A 15,498-nucleotide genomic window follows, 5' to 3' on the forward strand; every position below is an offset into this window, starting at 1 on the left:
AGAGAGAGAGAGAGAGAGAGAGAGAGAGAGAGAGAGAGAGAGAGAGAACCTTGGCATTCACGGGGATGTCATCAGTGCAAAGATGACTTCCAGTAGCACACCAGACAGAGGAAGATGTGAAAATTATAATAAAAATGTACTCCAATAAGTTGTGGTTCCTGGGGCCTGGTTTGATGGCTGCTGCCAACTGTTAACCACTGTGCAGGGAGAGTTAGTTAACCAACTTAATTCTTCTCTCATTCATAAAGTATGTGCCTGGCTCCGGTTCCCTGGATGTAACAAAGATAATGTAGAGAAGTGCGCCCTTGTGTTCCCTGTTTGTGGTTCATGGCAAGAGCAACAGTATTCCCATAAATATCACATGTCACTAGACATGGGGCAGGGTGCAAGATAATAACCCTTCCTTCATAGGTGATTACTGCAGGGAACAGAGGGATTAAGGAGTGACATTTTATAGTGTGGTTCCTATCATAACACATCCTGAAAACAAGCCCTCCTTCCGAGTCCAAGGGCAGCATTATTTCTGCCATGTGCCCAGTCACTCCGGAGTCATTAGTGAGTATGGTCTTTGGAAAATGGGTGTGAAAAGAAGGAGTATGTGACAGAGGTGTCTTCATCAAGTCATCGTGAATGTTTCTTACTTGGGGTTAGTTTCAAAGGTGGCCCCCAGTGACTGTCCTCTTGGTACCAAAGAGCTGTCCTGTGTGAATATTATTTAACACTATGTCGAATAGATGACAGATTCTTTACAGCATGTGCCTGCTGTCTTGACCCTTTGGCATCTGCTTTCTGCCAGCCGCCAGAGTGTTCTGGGACTGGGAACTTTATACCTTGCCACTAGTCTCAGTTTGGGTTGTATTCAAGTGTCTGGGGGACACTGAAGTTGTGGTGAAATAAGAAATGTATGTATATTTTGTTACCAGTTCCTAGTTCAATACTTAAAACACTTAAGTTTTCCAAATAATAGAAGTATATTTTGTCATTCATAGTCTTCATAAAGCCCACGCTTTATGCCAATGAAGTGGTGCTTCCCTTGTATCGACTCCGAACGGGTCTAGTCCCCGAAGGACTAATGATCAGAGGGTTATAAACTGCACTCTGGGGGATGGGGGATGTGGAAATCAGGCTTTGTAGAAGTCTTAAGCACCAGGTTTCTATAAACTTTCAGTGGAGATGCTGGGAGGGTAGTAATGCAGAGACTACAGGGAAGATCTGTGGCCTGGCTCCCTTATACCTTGCCCCATGTCTACTTCATCTGCTCGTTCATTTGTATCCCGTGCTGCATCTTTTATGGAAAACTGCTAAGCATGCTTCTGGATTCTCTGATCATATCTGTCAAATTAGTAAAATCCAAAAAGGATCATGGCATCCCTCATTTGTACCTGGTCACAAAACGAGATCAATCAGCATAGGTGACTGCCAACTGTGGCTTTTGTTGCCTGAAAAGGGAAGTGGGGACAAGCCCTGTGCCTTTGGGATCTAATGTTCTCTCCAGGTACAGAGCACTGGAATTAAATCTGCGATGTCATGTTGGTGGCTTCCCGATATCTGCTCAGTGACAGTGATGGAAAGCATCCCGTGTACCTTCTTACAGAAATGCCTGCCTTCATGGAAACAGGGGTGTGGTTTTATTTATCTTTCATATTGGCAGGTTTCCAGAATACATCCTGAGATCCATTTGTTAGTTCAACCAAGAGAACTATGGAAATGGTAGCTTTGGATAACCAACCAATCATTACAAAAGATTTCCCCCTCCACCCATCCTGCTAACCTTAGTTACCAGACCTTGGATCCCTTGGTAGCTGAAAAAAGAGAAAAGCTTTGAAATCTGGCAAGTGCACTGGATTCTGAAACATTTTCATCAAAGTACTGGTACATTGGCACTCACTTCCTGGGTGGCTTCTGAGCTTCAAAAGGAACATGAACTCCGGCTGACTAGGAAGCTTTCAGGCTCTGGGCTCTGTAGCTACACACTGAGGTCTAGGTCAGAGCAGTTGAGCCTATCATCCTGTTTACTGTTTCCAACCAACTCAATGTAAGTACAGGAAGGAAAGGGCTGGGAAATCCAGGACCAGCAAGAGCCAGATGTTTCAGAGCAGCCAGGGAGGTGCTAACCAGCTCTCCTGGGGACAGAAGGGCAGACCCCTGGATGCATGGACTTTGGTTTCTTATCTTACAGCTGGGGCTGTACATAGGCAGCTCCAAGTTTATACGTTCAACAAAACTGGAAACTGAAAATGCTAAAAAAAAAATATTGTGTCTCTATCTAATAACACATATCCATGTTTTCTTGTCCTTGATCTTTAGAGAATATACTATAGCATATGCAAATTTGTAATATGTGCATAGCACATTATATTAGGTATTATAAGTAGTTTATGGGTGATTTAAGGGATGCAGGAATCTGTTGAGGATAGCCCCGGGGCTAATTATATTTGATGTGTATTCTGTTCTTCTGTGAGGGATTGCGAACAAGGAATGAGTCAGCACTCAGCTGATTTCCTGTAAACCTTCTTTCCATCTTAGTTTATAAAATAAAGGCTAGAGCCAGTGATAGGGCAGAGAAAGAAGGGAAGGTGGAGCTGAAGGCTTTGGGGGAGAGAGAAAGAGAGAGAGAGAGAGAGAGAGAGAGAGAGAGAGAGAGAGAGAAAGAGAAAGAGAGAGAGAAAGAAAGAGAGAGAGAGAGAGAGAGAGAGAGAGAGAGAGAGAGAGAGAGAGAGAGAGAGAGAGAGAGAGAGAGAGAGAGCGCATGGAGGAGGAAGAAGAAGGAAAGTGAAGCAGAAGCACCTGGCCTGGAGAAACCACAGGTTCTAAGGGGTCTCTTAAATGGGGAAGATGGTAGTATAGTGGTAGGTCTGCCCAATCTAGGCGCACAGCGTGTATTTATATTAATTGAGTTGTGTTTCATTGCCTGGGTTTATTTGGGTTGGAGATTTACCGCCACACGAAGCTGCACAGGTGTTCTGTCAATCTTATGATATTTTATCTCAGGGTGTTAGGCTTTCTCAGACTCTGATATCCTTAAGATAAGGTCAGTCCTGGGACTAACCCCTGTATATACTTATAACTGTATTTTGTCCACATGACTTATACTTTATGCTATATTTTAGGTATAATTATTTATAATCAATGCAGTAGGTATTGAAGAAAATATGATCATCAGGTTCAAGGGCTTGCCAGATGTCACGTATTGTGAGACATTTGAGAAGTGACTAAATTGCCTCTGGTGAGAGACTGTTATTATGAAAATGAAGGTACATGAGTTTGGTTGAAAAATAATTGGTGTTAGAAGTACTGGTAATATTGTCAATGATACTCTTGCTAACAGTGTATTATTATAACGATGCTTGATTATGTAAACAACTGCTTGGGGCAGTACTCTGCAATTCCACTCATTTTGTTCTTCTGTGACCAGGCATACAGCATTCTGTTCTATTTATCTCTATGCCTGTGTCCTGCTTGTTTTAGCCACTAGACCAGCTCTCTACACATGCCTATAAATCACTCTGAAATATCTTTAGGCTGACATTGTGGATCAGTTTTAGGCTACTTACACAGCATGCACAAGGCCCAGCATCAAATTTCCACATCATATGTATTTTAAAAATAAAATTTATTTTTATTCAAAGCCTCACTGGAATCTATATTATTTAAGTATCTCAGATAAACTATTGTAAGATCCGACTTAACTATGTCTTTTCCAAGATCCTTAGATGCGTTGACTAACCCACACTATCTAGTAATCTCTCACTGGCTGAGCAAAAAAATCAGTCTGTGACCTCTCTATCCCTCAATTATTCAGCCAAGAATGGGGAAGACCACATAGTCCCTGACTAATTCAAATTATGGAAGGAGTATTTGGAAACACTTTCTCCACGATAGAGAGATCTGAGTTCAGACATTGACAGATGTAGTCTTAATCTTATAGAGAAATGCATTTGACCTCCATCTCTTAAACAGTTTCCACATTCCATGCTCTTCCTTGATCCTTATAGAGGTAAAAGCTTACAAGTTCTTACCTTCTCTTAGGTCTTGACCTATCTTGGGCGGTGACTTCTTTCCCATTGACAATCCATGAACTTCTGCCCCATCCATATTCACTCCTGAAGGGACTCTGTCCATTCAAAAAGATTGAGACTGAAATTTCTCATCAAATAAAACTGTCCCAAGGCAAAGAACACTGTATTTACATAGGCTCTGATTCTGAACTGCATCCCATTCACCTATCTTCCTAAATCAAAATATATGCTGTGCTTTGTGTGGGTCTCTCAGTTTCCCCCCTGATGCTGTGTTGTTTTTTTTTTAAGTCTTTTCTTTGATCTTTTATTACAATTAATTTCACTATCTTCATATCAGCATATTGTCCCAAAGAGAAAAGAAAAAAACAAAAAGATTGTGTGCACCTTCCTAATTCTCCATGTTACATTGTTTCTTGAACATGGGACTGAATTATGCATCACTGAATAATGCTCAAGTGGAGATAATCCATGTTCTAATGTAATAGTAGGTTCTTGACTGTTCTAAGGAGAAAGACCCAGTTTGTGTCAAGCTTTCCAAATGCACCCGTGATAGTAGATAGCCTTTCAGTCTACACAGACATGGCACGTCCAAACACTCCTATATATCCTATATATTTTCTTCCAATTATATTATGTCACCCAAGGGCTGATTGACTGCAAGATTCTAAGACCTGAATCTTCCAGTTTATTGTGGCAAAGCCATAAGCTAGTGCCCTCCATTGACAGTGGTCCCTTCCATTGACATGGCCTTTCACAATTTGAGAATAGGTTGACTGGACTGTGTCATCCTAAACAGGCAACTCAAACATGGATAAGCTTGAGTTATTTAAAAACAGGTTAGTTGACTTCAATTATATTAAAAATGGTTTTTCTTAATTTCAATTTGCTTAGTAATAACACACAGTTCACTATAGAGAAACATGACCTTGATTTCAATTTAGTATAGTAAGGGAATTTACCATCCACAGGCAAATTTTGAATATGCTCAAAATGTGTTGTATGAAAATTTCAAAGAACAAAAGCCATCTTAAAAAGGAAATTTTATAAAATTTGTTAATAAAAATAACATCCAGCCTTGTGCAATGAGTAATCACAGAAAACTGGGAGAACTCTTTGGCTAACTTCTTCATTTTAAAAAAGAATCTCCGGTCTTGGTGGCGCATGTCTTTTTTTCTTTTCTTTTCTTTTTTTTAAAATTAGGTATTTTCTTCATTTACATTTCCAGTGCTATCCCAAAAGTCCCCCATACCCTCCCACCCCACTCCCCTACCCACCCACTCCCACTTCTTGGCCCTGGCGTTCCCCTATACTGAGGCATATAAAGTTTGCAAGACCAATGGGCCTCTCTTTCCAATGATGGCTGACTAAGCCATCTTCTGATACATATGCAGCTAGAGACACGAGCTCTGGGGGGTACTGGTTAGTTCATATTATTGTTCCATCTATAGGGTTGCAGATCCCTTTAGCTCCTTGGGTACTTTCTCTAGCTCCTCCATTGGGGGCCCTGTGATCCATCCAATAGCTAACTGTGAGTATCCACTTCTGTGTTTGCTAGGTCCCGGCATAGTCTCACAAGAGACAGATATCAGGGTCCTTTCAGCAAAATCTTGCTAGTGTATGCAATGGTGTCAGCGTTTGCAGGCTGATTATGGGATGGATCCCCGGATATGGATGTCTCTAGATGGTCTGTCCTTTCGTTTCAGCTCCAAACTTTGTCTGCGTAACTCTGGGTTTTTAATCCCAGAAATTGGGAGGCAGAGGCAGGCGGATTTCTGAGTTTGAGGCCAGCCTGGTCTACAGAGTGAGTTCCAGAACAGCCAGGGCTGTATACAGAGAAACCCTGTCTCAAAACAACAAAACAAACAAAAAACAAAAACGAACACAAAAACAAAAACAAAAACACCTCCACATCCAGGAGAAAAGTAATTCCTTAACACCATACAGAAGTGAGTGGGCAGAGCTGGATCTAGGACAAAGCTCCTAACATGCAACTTCAAGGATAATTCCATAGCTTGCACTAATCTACTGAGTTGAGTTCCCGGCACCATCTCCTGCCCTGAGCATCTCATCTCACTGTAGTCTGTTTTGCAAATGGAGGACTCACCGGTTTTCATCCTGCCGTCCTCCATAGCTGATCCAGTAATTCTGTTTACAGTTGAAGAAAAGGTATATACATTTAGTACTAAAATGCCATTTATAGGAATAAAAATTTAAAATACTCCTAATAAAATACTTAGAAAACCTGAAATATTCAGAAACTTATACTCTGTATTGACGAAGAGAAGGCTAATACAATTTTGCCAAAGACACCATGGATAACAAATGAATCAAAAGACCATATGGAATTAGTTAGGTGCTTGGTCCTCTGGTTCTGGATAGAGACTTGGAATTTGATAACAGAAAGGGCTTCGAAGATCGCTCAATGCAAGTGCTTTGTGGCTAATGACTAAAACTTGAATAAAGAAATCCAGCTGGATTAGTTATCTGTACAGAACCATGAAGTAGGTGTTATATTTTGGGGTCTCTTGGGAAAATACAATTCTTCAAAATACTAAGTAGGAACACATATATGTATTATACCAGAAATATTACCTTAAAATAACCTAATTTTAAAAAGTGTTCTGCTGCCAATAAGACATAATTAAGAATCAATTAAAATACACTATAATTAATGTTTCCATCAACATGCTAACATGAATATTGCATAAAATATTCAGTAATTAATAGATAAGTGGAAAAACTTATATCTGGGTAATTAAAGAGGAAAAAATATTATGTGAAAAGGAGAAAATAGTATGAGCTGCCTTCAGAAAAATAGAAGTTAAAAATAGCGATGACATAGCATTTGCAGTTAACATATATGAGGAGTGTGGATACCTTTCCTCTTGTAAGGTTGATAAATTTGTACTTTCCTATATCACTAGAAACAATGAAGATATCAGAAACATTTTCTTTAGAAAATAAGTTAAGTTTCAAGAACTTCCAGACCCCATATTCTTCTTGCAATGGGAGTCTTCTCTTTGGATTTATTTGAAGTAATAGTTTAATAACCATGGTCCCTGGACTATGTATTTTTGAGAGAAATCAGAAATAGTTGGAATATCAAAAGAATTGATCTATAATAAATCTATCTAGGTAGCCAAAATATTTTAAATCCTTAACAACCTGAAGAACCAGGTAAATGTTTCATGAAATTAAAAACAAGAACTTGCATTAATCTATAGCACGGATGCAGTCTGCAGAGGGCGCTGTGCCACGGGTTGATCAGAGGACAACATGAAGCAGAGAGAGGACAGTACAGAGGCTGACTCATGACTCAGCCAGTGCCTTCTGAAGATGGGGCTTTTTTAACCCATTAAAATGCATTAAAAAATCAAAACTTTTACATCTAAATGCTAGAAAACTGAAACAAGACAGGCAGATAAATCATGCACAAGATATTTGCTTCTGACGTTGGCTCTCAGCCTCATGGGAATGTATCAAAATCTTTAAAGTTCATCGCCTGTATAACATAAAGATTCCTTTCAACTGCTTAATTTAGAGAGGTTATTAGACTCTTCCGCTAATGTGGGTGGGGCATTAATATTTAAATATCTACCAAGAAGATCTTTTAAATGGTAGCTTTATTATTTTTCAAGCTTTCATAATTATTTCTTAAATTAATTAATTTATTTATTCACTTTATATTCCTATTGTAACCCCTGTTTTCTGCTCTTAATGGTTAAGAGCACTGTCTGCTCTTCCAAAGGACCTGGGTTCAATTCCACCCATATGACAGCTCATAACTGTCTATAATTTCAGTTTCAAGGGATCTAACACCCACACATTAATGAACATAATATACAATTAAATAAGTTATTTTTTAAAAATATTTTAAATAGCAGCTCGTTTTCTCATTTTATTTTTACCGGTTCAGCATATGAAAATCCCAGGCCCTCTGCAGCTAACTTGATCAGTTCAGCTTCAAGTTTATGACGTTTGACAAATGCTGTTAAATCCTAGAAAGAAATAGAATTCATATTTAAATAACAACTAAGAAATGTGACAGATGCTCAAATGGAACTTTTTGTTATAATAGTCAGTGAGCTAACATAAAGATCAGAGTTGCAAATGTGGTCCCCTTGGCAACAGGTTTGTCACAAGATTGCGCCTATGAGAAATATGCACTTCCAATATGGAAAAAAATTTGAAAGAATTAAGATCTGGACAGCCATTAAATCTCTATGTATCCTTAAGGACAGTGCTTATTTTTGTCATTGTTGTTTGTTTCTTTTTAATCAGTTCTCCCTGAAACACACTGCAGTTTAAAGAGATTTCTCTCAGAACTCTAGTCTCACCTCTCGGGCCTCAATGGATGCTGGATCCGTGCTGTCATCCAGCAGACTCTCATAGAAGTCTACATTGTCCAGGACATCCTCATTGTCTGGATGGAACATCAGGTAGGCTTTGGCACACTCCAAGGCTTTCACATATTCACCAACTGGAGAAACAAGGTGTTGCCACATTTGAATCAGCCAGATCTGCCCAGATGACTTCAGAGGGAAACTTCAATGTGTTTCTTGATGTCAGCATTGATGATAATAAACAGGAGACAAACTAAGGTTGAGCTAAATGGCCAGAAGCACTTACACAGATGGTCAGACAGTTTCAGGTACTTAGTCGGGAGGACCTTTGGTGGCTGGACACTTTGCAGAAATCCTCTACAGTTGCTATTAGAAAATGCTTATTGGTAATTCCTGGAGCACTATAGCAAAAATGTGTGAATTAACTGGGACTTGTTTTGTACTGTGTGGCCCATGTAAATATTCTGAGCATGGATTTCTAATATGATGATGATAATAAGCACCTGCCTTACCTAGTTTGCATTCATTGGTCATGGTGCGCACTAGAGTAATCACTGTCATGGTGCCAGGACAATAAATAACACTTTACTCTTGGAAAAAGAGGGAGTTTGCTAAGGCAACTTTAAAATGTTGGTCTGAATCCTTCTTCCCCTCCTCATCCTCCTCTTCCTCAGCATCACTTTAAAGGAAAAATATTTCTTTGTAGCTGACCTGATAAAAGGCACTGATGCTGAAGACAGGGAGAAATAACAAGTGCATTGAGCCAAGAAATCGTGACCTGTCAAGCAGCCAGTCACTTCTCCACAAAGGGAAGATGTGGACATGATAGTGACTTAGGTGATGTGACTACTATTAGTTGCTTTTAAGTGTGAGAAGGAATATTCAATATCTCCTCTTCAGTAAAATGGAAACTAAAGCTATTTTGAATTACTAAACTTTACCTAGGGGATTGTGGGGTATCTAAACATTTTTTAATATATTCTGAGGAGGAACAGTGGAAACTACAGTCCATATGGAAGGAAAATTTGGCAATGTGAATCAAAAATACAAATGAATGAACTATTTGACTTGGTAAATGAACCTCCAGATATTATCCATTGAAATATGTATATAGATATGCAGGGACATGTGTAAAGTATTATCCACTTGAAAGGTCACTGAAGTCACAAAAGATTACAAACAACACACTGTCCCTCAATAGGAAGATCATAAGATAAGTTCTAATACAATGGTATCCAGGAATAAAGAAAGAGAGAGCAGGAAGTTCTCTCTGTACTCATCTATTAAACCTAGACAATAACATACTATAATTTAAATTTGACCCTCAAAATGATAATTTCCTATGTCTAACTTAGTGAAAGTCATCTGGCCAGTATTAATTTAAAATGATACAGAAGATAGTATAAGGGGCTGGTGAGATGGCTCAGTGGTTAAGGGCACTGACTGCTCTTCCGAAGGTCCTGAGTTCAAATCCCAGCAACCACATGGTGGCTCACAACCATCTATAATGAGATTTGACTTCCTCTTTTGAAGTGTCTACACTCCAGAAGACAGCTACAGTGTACTTACACATAATAATAAATAAAAAAATCTTTAAAAAAATGAAAAGCCGGGCGTGGTGGCACACTCCTTTAATCCCAGCACTCGGGAGGCAGAGGCAGGCAGATTTCTGAGTTCGAGGCCAGCCTGGTCTACAAAGTGAGTTCGAGGACAGCCAGGGCTATAAATTTTTCTTTGTTGAAAAACAAACAAAAAACAAAACAAAACAAAAAACAACAAAAAAGAAGACGATAGTATAAATAATGCCATTTTCACACAAAAGAAGAAGGAAAATTCTGTGATTGCCTTTGTATAGAATTTTGGAAATATTCATGTCCTTGGTTAAAGGACGTGAATATGTCAGTGGATACAGAAAGGGAGGTATTTTTTTAATAGTATTGGTGCTATAATGCAGTCTAACTAAAAATGAGTTGAAACAAACAATCTCTTAGGTTGAAAAAGAAAATTGGCAAGTCTAGTGTAAGTTTATGATCTTAACACAGGAAATCCCGTGCTTCATCCATTGTTAGGGTCCTCTTGCCTTACTCTGAGATACAGCCCAATTTTATGGGGAAAAAAATGTGCATAAGCCTGTGTTGCTTTGGTGATGAAAGCAAGCAGGAGTCTGGATGGTGGCCAGAAGCATACAAGTATGACATGAAAACCCCCCATGGGTTTTCATGGATGACCTCCTCTTTACCTCTGTAGTAGGCAAACTGGAGGTAGTCATAATGCAAGGGAAGAAAGTTCTCGATTGGTGAGAGGCGGCCTGGGCGGGTGGCGAGTTCCCTCACACATTCATGCTGACAGACCAGAACCTGCATGTAGTGATCTGGAAGGCAAGAGAGAGAGATGTGTCCTCCAGCTGTTGCAATCTTACCTTAATCAGGGCAGACCTTCTACAGAGCACACATTATTTACCACACCTCACTCAGAAAGAGAGAAGAGAACTCTCTCTGTCTTATCATTTCCAAACATGAAACCCTCACACAGACAGTGACATCATTTTCTCCATGATCACTTGACAGCACTTGGTCCCAAACCTCCAGTTTACCACACTTCCTGTGCATAGAGCTGAATATGGACTTTCTCACTAGATGCTTCGAGCTTCTCTTTGAATACTTCAGAAGGTCTGAGATGCACTAGAATTGAGATTGGATTTTTACACCCCATGGATGTTCAAAAGCCATTCAGAGATGAAACATGCAGCATGCAGAAAGTTCCAAACTCCCTTTTCCTGTCAATATATTTCTAAAGGAGGAAGTAAAATGATATTTCCTGATACCTATTGCTCAGAACCTTATACTACCCAATTATAGATAAGGCTCTTGCCTAATACTGCATATTCTAATATGTGGGATACTGTTTGAACAGAGAGTGCCAAAGTGGCAGAAAGGAAGACAGCTGAAGAATTAGAATAAACACTGTCCTCTTGCACTCGCTTCTGTGGTTGCTGTTCTCATTTAAACTAAGAAAGATGCTGAAGTGCAGAGTATTCCATGCCCCTGAGCTCTCAGCTCTATTTTCTTAAGACAAGAGCTAGAAAAAACAAACAGCTAGTAACATGAGGAAATCTTCTCTTCCTCTTTGCCTAACTTTGAATTCTATCAAAGATGGAGGCAATGTGTTCCAGGGAGCTAATGCTTCATTCATCCTTGGGCTGAGTGGGTTCTCTGGGGATTGAGAAAATCACTTGACTTCATGTCTACACAATGTAATTGGCCACAACAGCTTCTTTCAAGAGGTCCTCTGTTTAGTCAGAGTTCTTCTTGGATCTTGGAAAACTTGCAGACTGAGTAAGGACACAGGAAGGAAAAGAGCACTTGGCAGGGTGAAGGCAACCAGTTTCTAGAACCTGGCTAACTTGAGCCCATGTAGAACAGCTAACAGAAACAGCACCACAATCCACCATGTTTTGCTTCTGGTTGAAGATGGGGAGAGAATAACAAGTTCTATGTATACAACCTGAAAGTTATGAATAAAACATGAGCTATGTATCAAATCTTAGGGGAACAATGAACAGCCAACTGTAGACTCCTCCACAGACTTAAGACTTCATTGCCTTCAAACCTGTTTCTTCTAAACTCCAGTGACAGGGAAAGGGAAAGGTAACAATGTACCCACCAACAACTCAAAATTATATTGTCAAAACAGAGTATAAATAGTAAATAAGAGCAACTAAGTTACCCTTGGCTACACAGAGCAGATGATGGGAAAATCGGTACCAAGTAGCCATTTGTGCTTTCCTCCAACATTAAATCTCTCCTAATCCTACAATTCAAGCATTATAGTTTTCCTAATACAGTCTCTATTGTAAGTGCCAACTTAACTCCTAATTGAGGTCACCTGACTCCAGAAAGCATTTGCAGGGTGAAAGCCGACATAATAGTTTTATTTGTTATATTCTTTTCTGTTGAATATCATTGTACAATTAATGCATAATAATTAATTAATTAATTAATGCAGTGGTAAAATCCACTGACTGTGGATTTGTTTTGTCTACTTATATATCCTTTCCCAGCAGCCAATGGGTTATAGTAACTTGACCAACACTAAATACTAACCCATAGTGATTAATTTCAGTAATAGGATCTAGATTATTTGCCAAGACTTCCATGGCCACAGACAGCAAAGATGCTGAGACAATGCACTGGGGGTAGGGCACATCATCCCATAAAAGCACAGCATAGTTAACTGCTAAATATCATAAAGAAAAGGCTAGATCACTGTCCTTGCAAAAGACTATATATTGAGAAAAAAATCAGTAATTAGACCATAAATGACAAACAAAATTTACTGTTAAATGAATCACCGTTAAGGCTTACAGAAATACTGAGGAGTTAAAAATGTCAGCTGTCCAAAAAAACCCAAAACTTTTGGAAAATAAATCCTCAAAATAACTCATACAAGTATATTGATTTTAGGCAACTTAAACTTACATTGGGTAACAGAGTTCTTCATAGGGTGATAATTTAATGTAGTGATGTTGACTGTAATAGACATATTGATTCTAGTTTATACTTTGTAGCTATCCTCTAATTAGCTCCTAAAAACACTCCACATTTATTTATGGCTGACATCATCACAAGCACAAGGCATTACTAACACATTGATCTGTGCACAGTTATGGGGGTATTTATCACATCCTTTATCCTTGCCTTCACTAACACATTCGTTTAGCCAATATTTATTAAGTAGCTCAGGGATTTTCTAAAGATTGAGCAGTGAACAAGTTAGGACACCAGTCAAGGGATGCTGGAAAACACCTTAAAGATTTGCAAGGAAAGGAGAGTGAGCAACTCATCCAATGGCTTCAAGGACCTTAGGAAGGCAGGAATGAAGAAAGAATGTGAACGCACACACTGAAAGTCCTTAAAGGGTATGGGTTTTATTCCAAGTGGAATGAAAGCCACAGCGAGAGGGAATTTATGTACAATAGCTCTGTTAGTACAGAATGTGGGCTCTGTATTGGCGCTCAGTCTACACTGCACACCACGACCAGGAAGGAAGTAGTCACGGGGGCTTAGATAAAACACGGTTTTGATTTAAGCTATGGCAAATGGGGAGACTCTGTAAGTGTAAAGTGCCTTGTGAAAGAAGAATTTGTCCATGTTTGGCAACAAATAAGAGTTGAGGAAGATGTCAGATTGACAAGTAACTTCCTAGGATTTGGTTCGAGCCACTAGGTAGGTGCTTTGGGGGAGATAAGGACACTCTAGAATTGGAAGGGCAAACTGACTTTGGTAATTTCCAAGTCAGCTGAACTCCGTTTTCACTATGTATGTCTTGGAATATAATAGGTCATCAACACATATTTAAATAAAGGTTTGTTATTAAATAAGTCCCTGTTTAATTGGGTTTTGATTATGTTGACTTTAAAAGTACCCGTTCTCTGTTTTAAGACAGCTGGGTCTGATTTTCAGATTGTTTCTAGCCACATCACATCAACCAATTTTTCACCTAAGGGGAACAGAATTTCTTCAGTCAGGTATCTGGGCAGCACACAGAGATGCAGAACTTTGGGAGACAGATTAGCACCCATTAGACCCTTGTAATATTGTCAGGAACAGTAAAACCAGCCCTTGGCTGGGGAGACCACAGGCTTAGATAGAAAACCTACCACTATTCAACCTACTATATTGCCACAATATTTTGTCAAAGTGATTCTAAATACTGTTTTTATTCACGGGTTGGTACTATCCTATCTTCACAGAACCTTCTTGTTATGGTGGGGCAGCAGTTATTGAAGAAGTCAATGAGGGGTCAAAATGCAGAAAATGTGTAATGATTGGGCCCTAGTCTGATTGTGGTAGAGTTCTTTCATCCCTCCAAGGCTCTAGAAACATCACGGAGGGTGTGGTAGATGTGAGAAAGAAAGTAAGCAACACAGATTGAGGAGAAGTGGAGTTAAAAACAGATGTTCTCAGGAAATGGCATAGCCAATGTACTTATGAACTCACGGTGGCTAGGCTTATTTGCACAAGATATGTCCAACACTGGACTCCTCCAAATATCACCAAGGTTGTAGGAGGCAACCATGAGGTCACTAGTGGTTAATAGTTGCTGGAGGTCTCATCTTAGTAAAGTCACTGGAAAGCCATCCTTGTCAAATAAGTAACATTCCTCATGTTCCAGCAAGAAGCCCTAGTTAAACTCATTGAACCAAACACAGACAAGAAGTAGGAGGCGGATGTGTTGAGAAGAAGGGCTTCAGTTGGAGAAGGAAATAGGCTGTTGTATGGAATGGAAGGCAAAAATGACTGAAACTCATTAGCTAAATGTATGAAACTATCCAAAAATTAAATTAAAATAGAACATCAAAATAGAAACCCAACACAAGATTTGCAAGCCCTCCCCCATCAAGCAGCATCTATTCCTGTGTGCTGACAGCTGGAGAACAGTTCCACACGCTCAGACTCTGAGATTCAGAGAGAATCCACCTTGTACACGGTGCTCTCCCTGTACAGAAGCCTCCTCAAGGCTTCTGCAGCTAGCTTCTAAAACCCAGTCATAGCAAACTATGCTCCTGTACCTGTAGGCTTGCCTGTACTGCTGTGGCCAACTTAGCCAAAGGAGGAGACACATCAAGAGCCCCTTAACCATAAGGACCTTCCAAAGTTCTCTGCTTCCCATGGAAGGTTGCCTTCTCTGCAGCCCCCATGGCCATAGGACATCCAACTTTCCATGTCACTGACTGGAGATGTAAGCAAAGAACGAGCCATGGCCTGGTGCAACAAACCCATCATCTCAGCTACTTGGGAGGCCTGTACCAGGAGGAATGTAGAATCAATGCCTACTAAAATTGCTAGAATGAGTTCAAGGCCAGCCTGGGCAACTTAGTGGAGCTTGAATCCTATGATAAGAAGTAGAAGCATGGATAGGGTTTTAGCACAATGATATTACCGTTTCCACTTGCTTCTGCCTTTTGTTCTCTATGAAAGCACTCCACATCCCCTGTACTATATATACACACACTCCTGAAAATTGTATTTTTATAATTATATTGTAAATACAAATAAGTTATTTTCAAATATGGTATATACAGAAAACATACTTCTTCCAATAAAAGGTTACTTACCTAGTATCAGCAACTCTTG

General features: G+C 39.6%; 1 protein-coding gene across 1 annotated transcript in view; it reads right to left on the reverse strand.

The window, feature by feature from the left end:
• P3h2 (prolyl 3-hydroxylase 2) overlaps positions 1-15,498 on the reverse strand; it is a 150,923-nt gene that overhangs the window by 23,239 nt on the left and 112,186 nt on the right. The window contains exons 4-8 of the mRNA XM_021184956.2: positions 10,602-10,733; positions 8,357-8,499; positions 7,928-8,017; positions 6,124-6,164; positions 4,020-4,114 (exon numbers count right to left, since the gene is read on the reverse strand). Of these exons, the coding sequence (XP_021040615.1) occupies positions 4,020-4,114; positions 6,124-6,164; positions 7,928-8,017; positions 8,357-8,499; positions 10,602-10,733 (501 nt within the window). The remainder of the gene's footprint in view (positions 1-4,019; positions 4,115-6,123; positions 6,165-7,927; positions 8,018-8,356; positions 8,500-10,601; positions 10,734-15,498) is intronic.

This window comes from Mus caroli, chromosome 16 (assembly GCF_900094665.2).
Source record: "Mus caroli chromosome 16, CAROLI_EIJ_v1.1, whole genome shotgun sequence".
NCBI classification, from domain to species: Eukaryota; Metazoa; Chordata; class Mammalia; order Rodentia; family Muridae; genus Mus; species Mus caroli.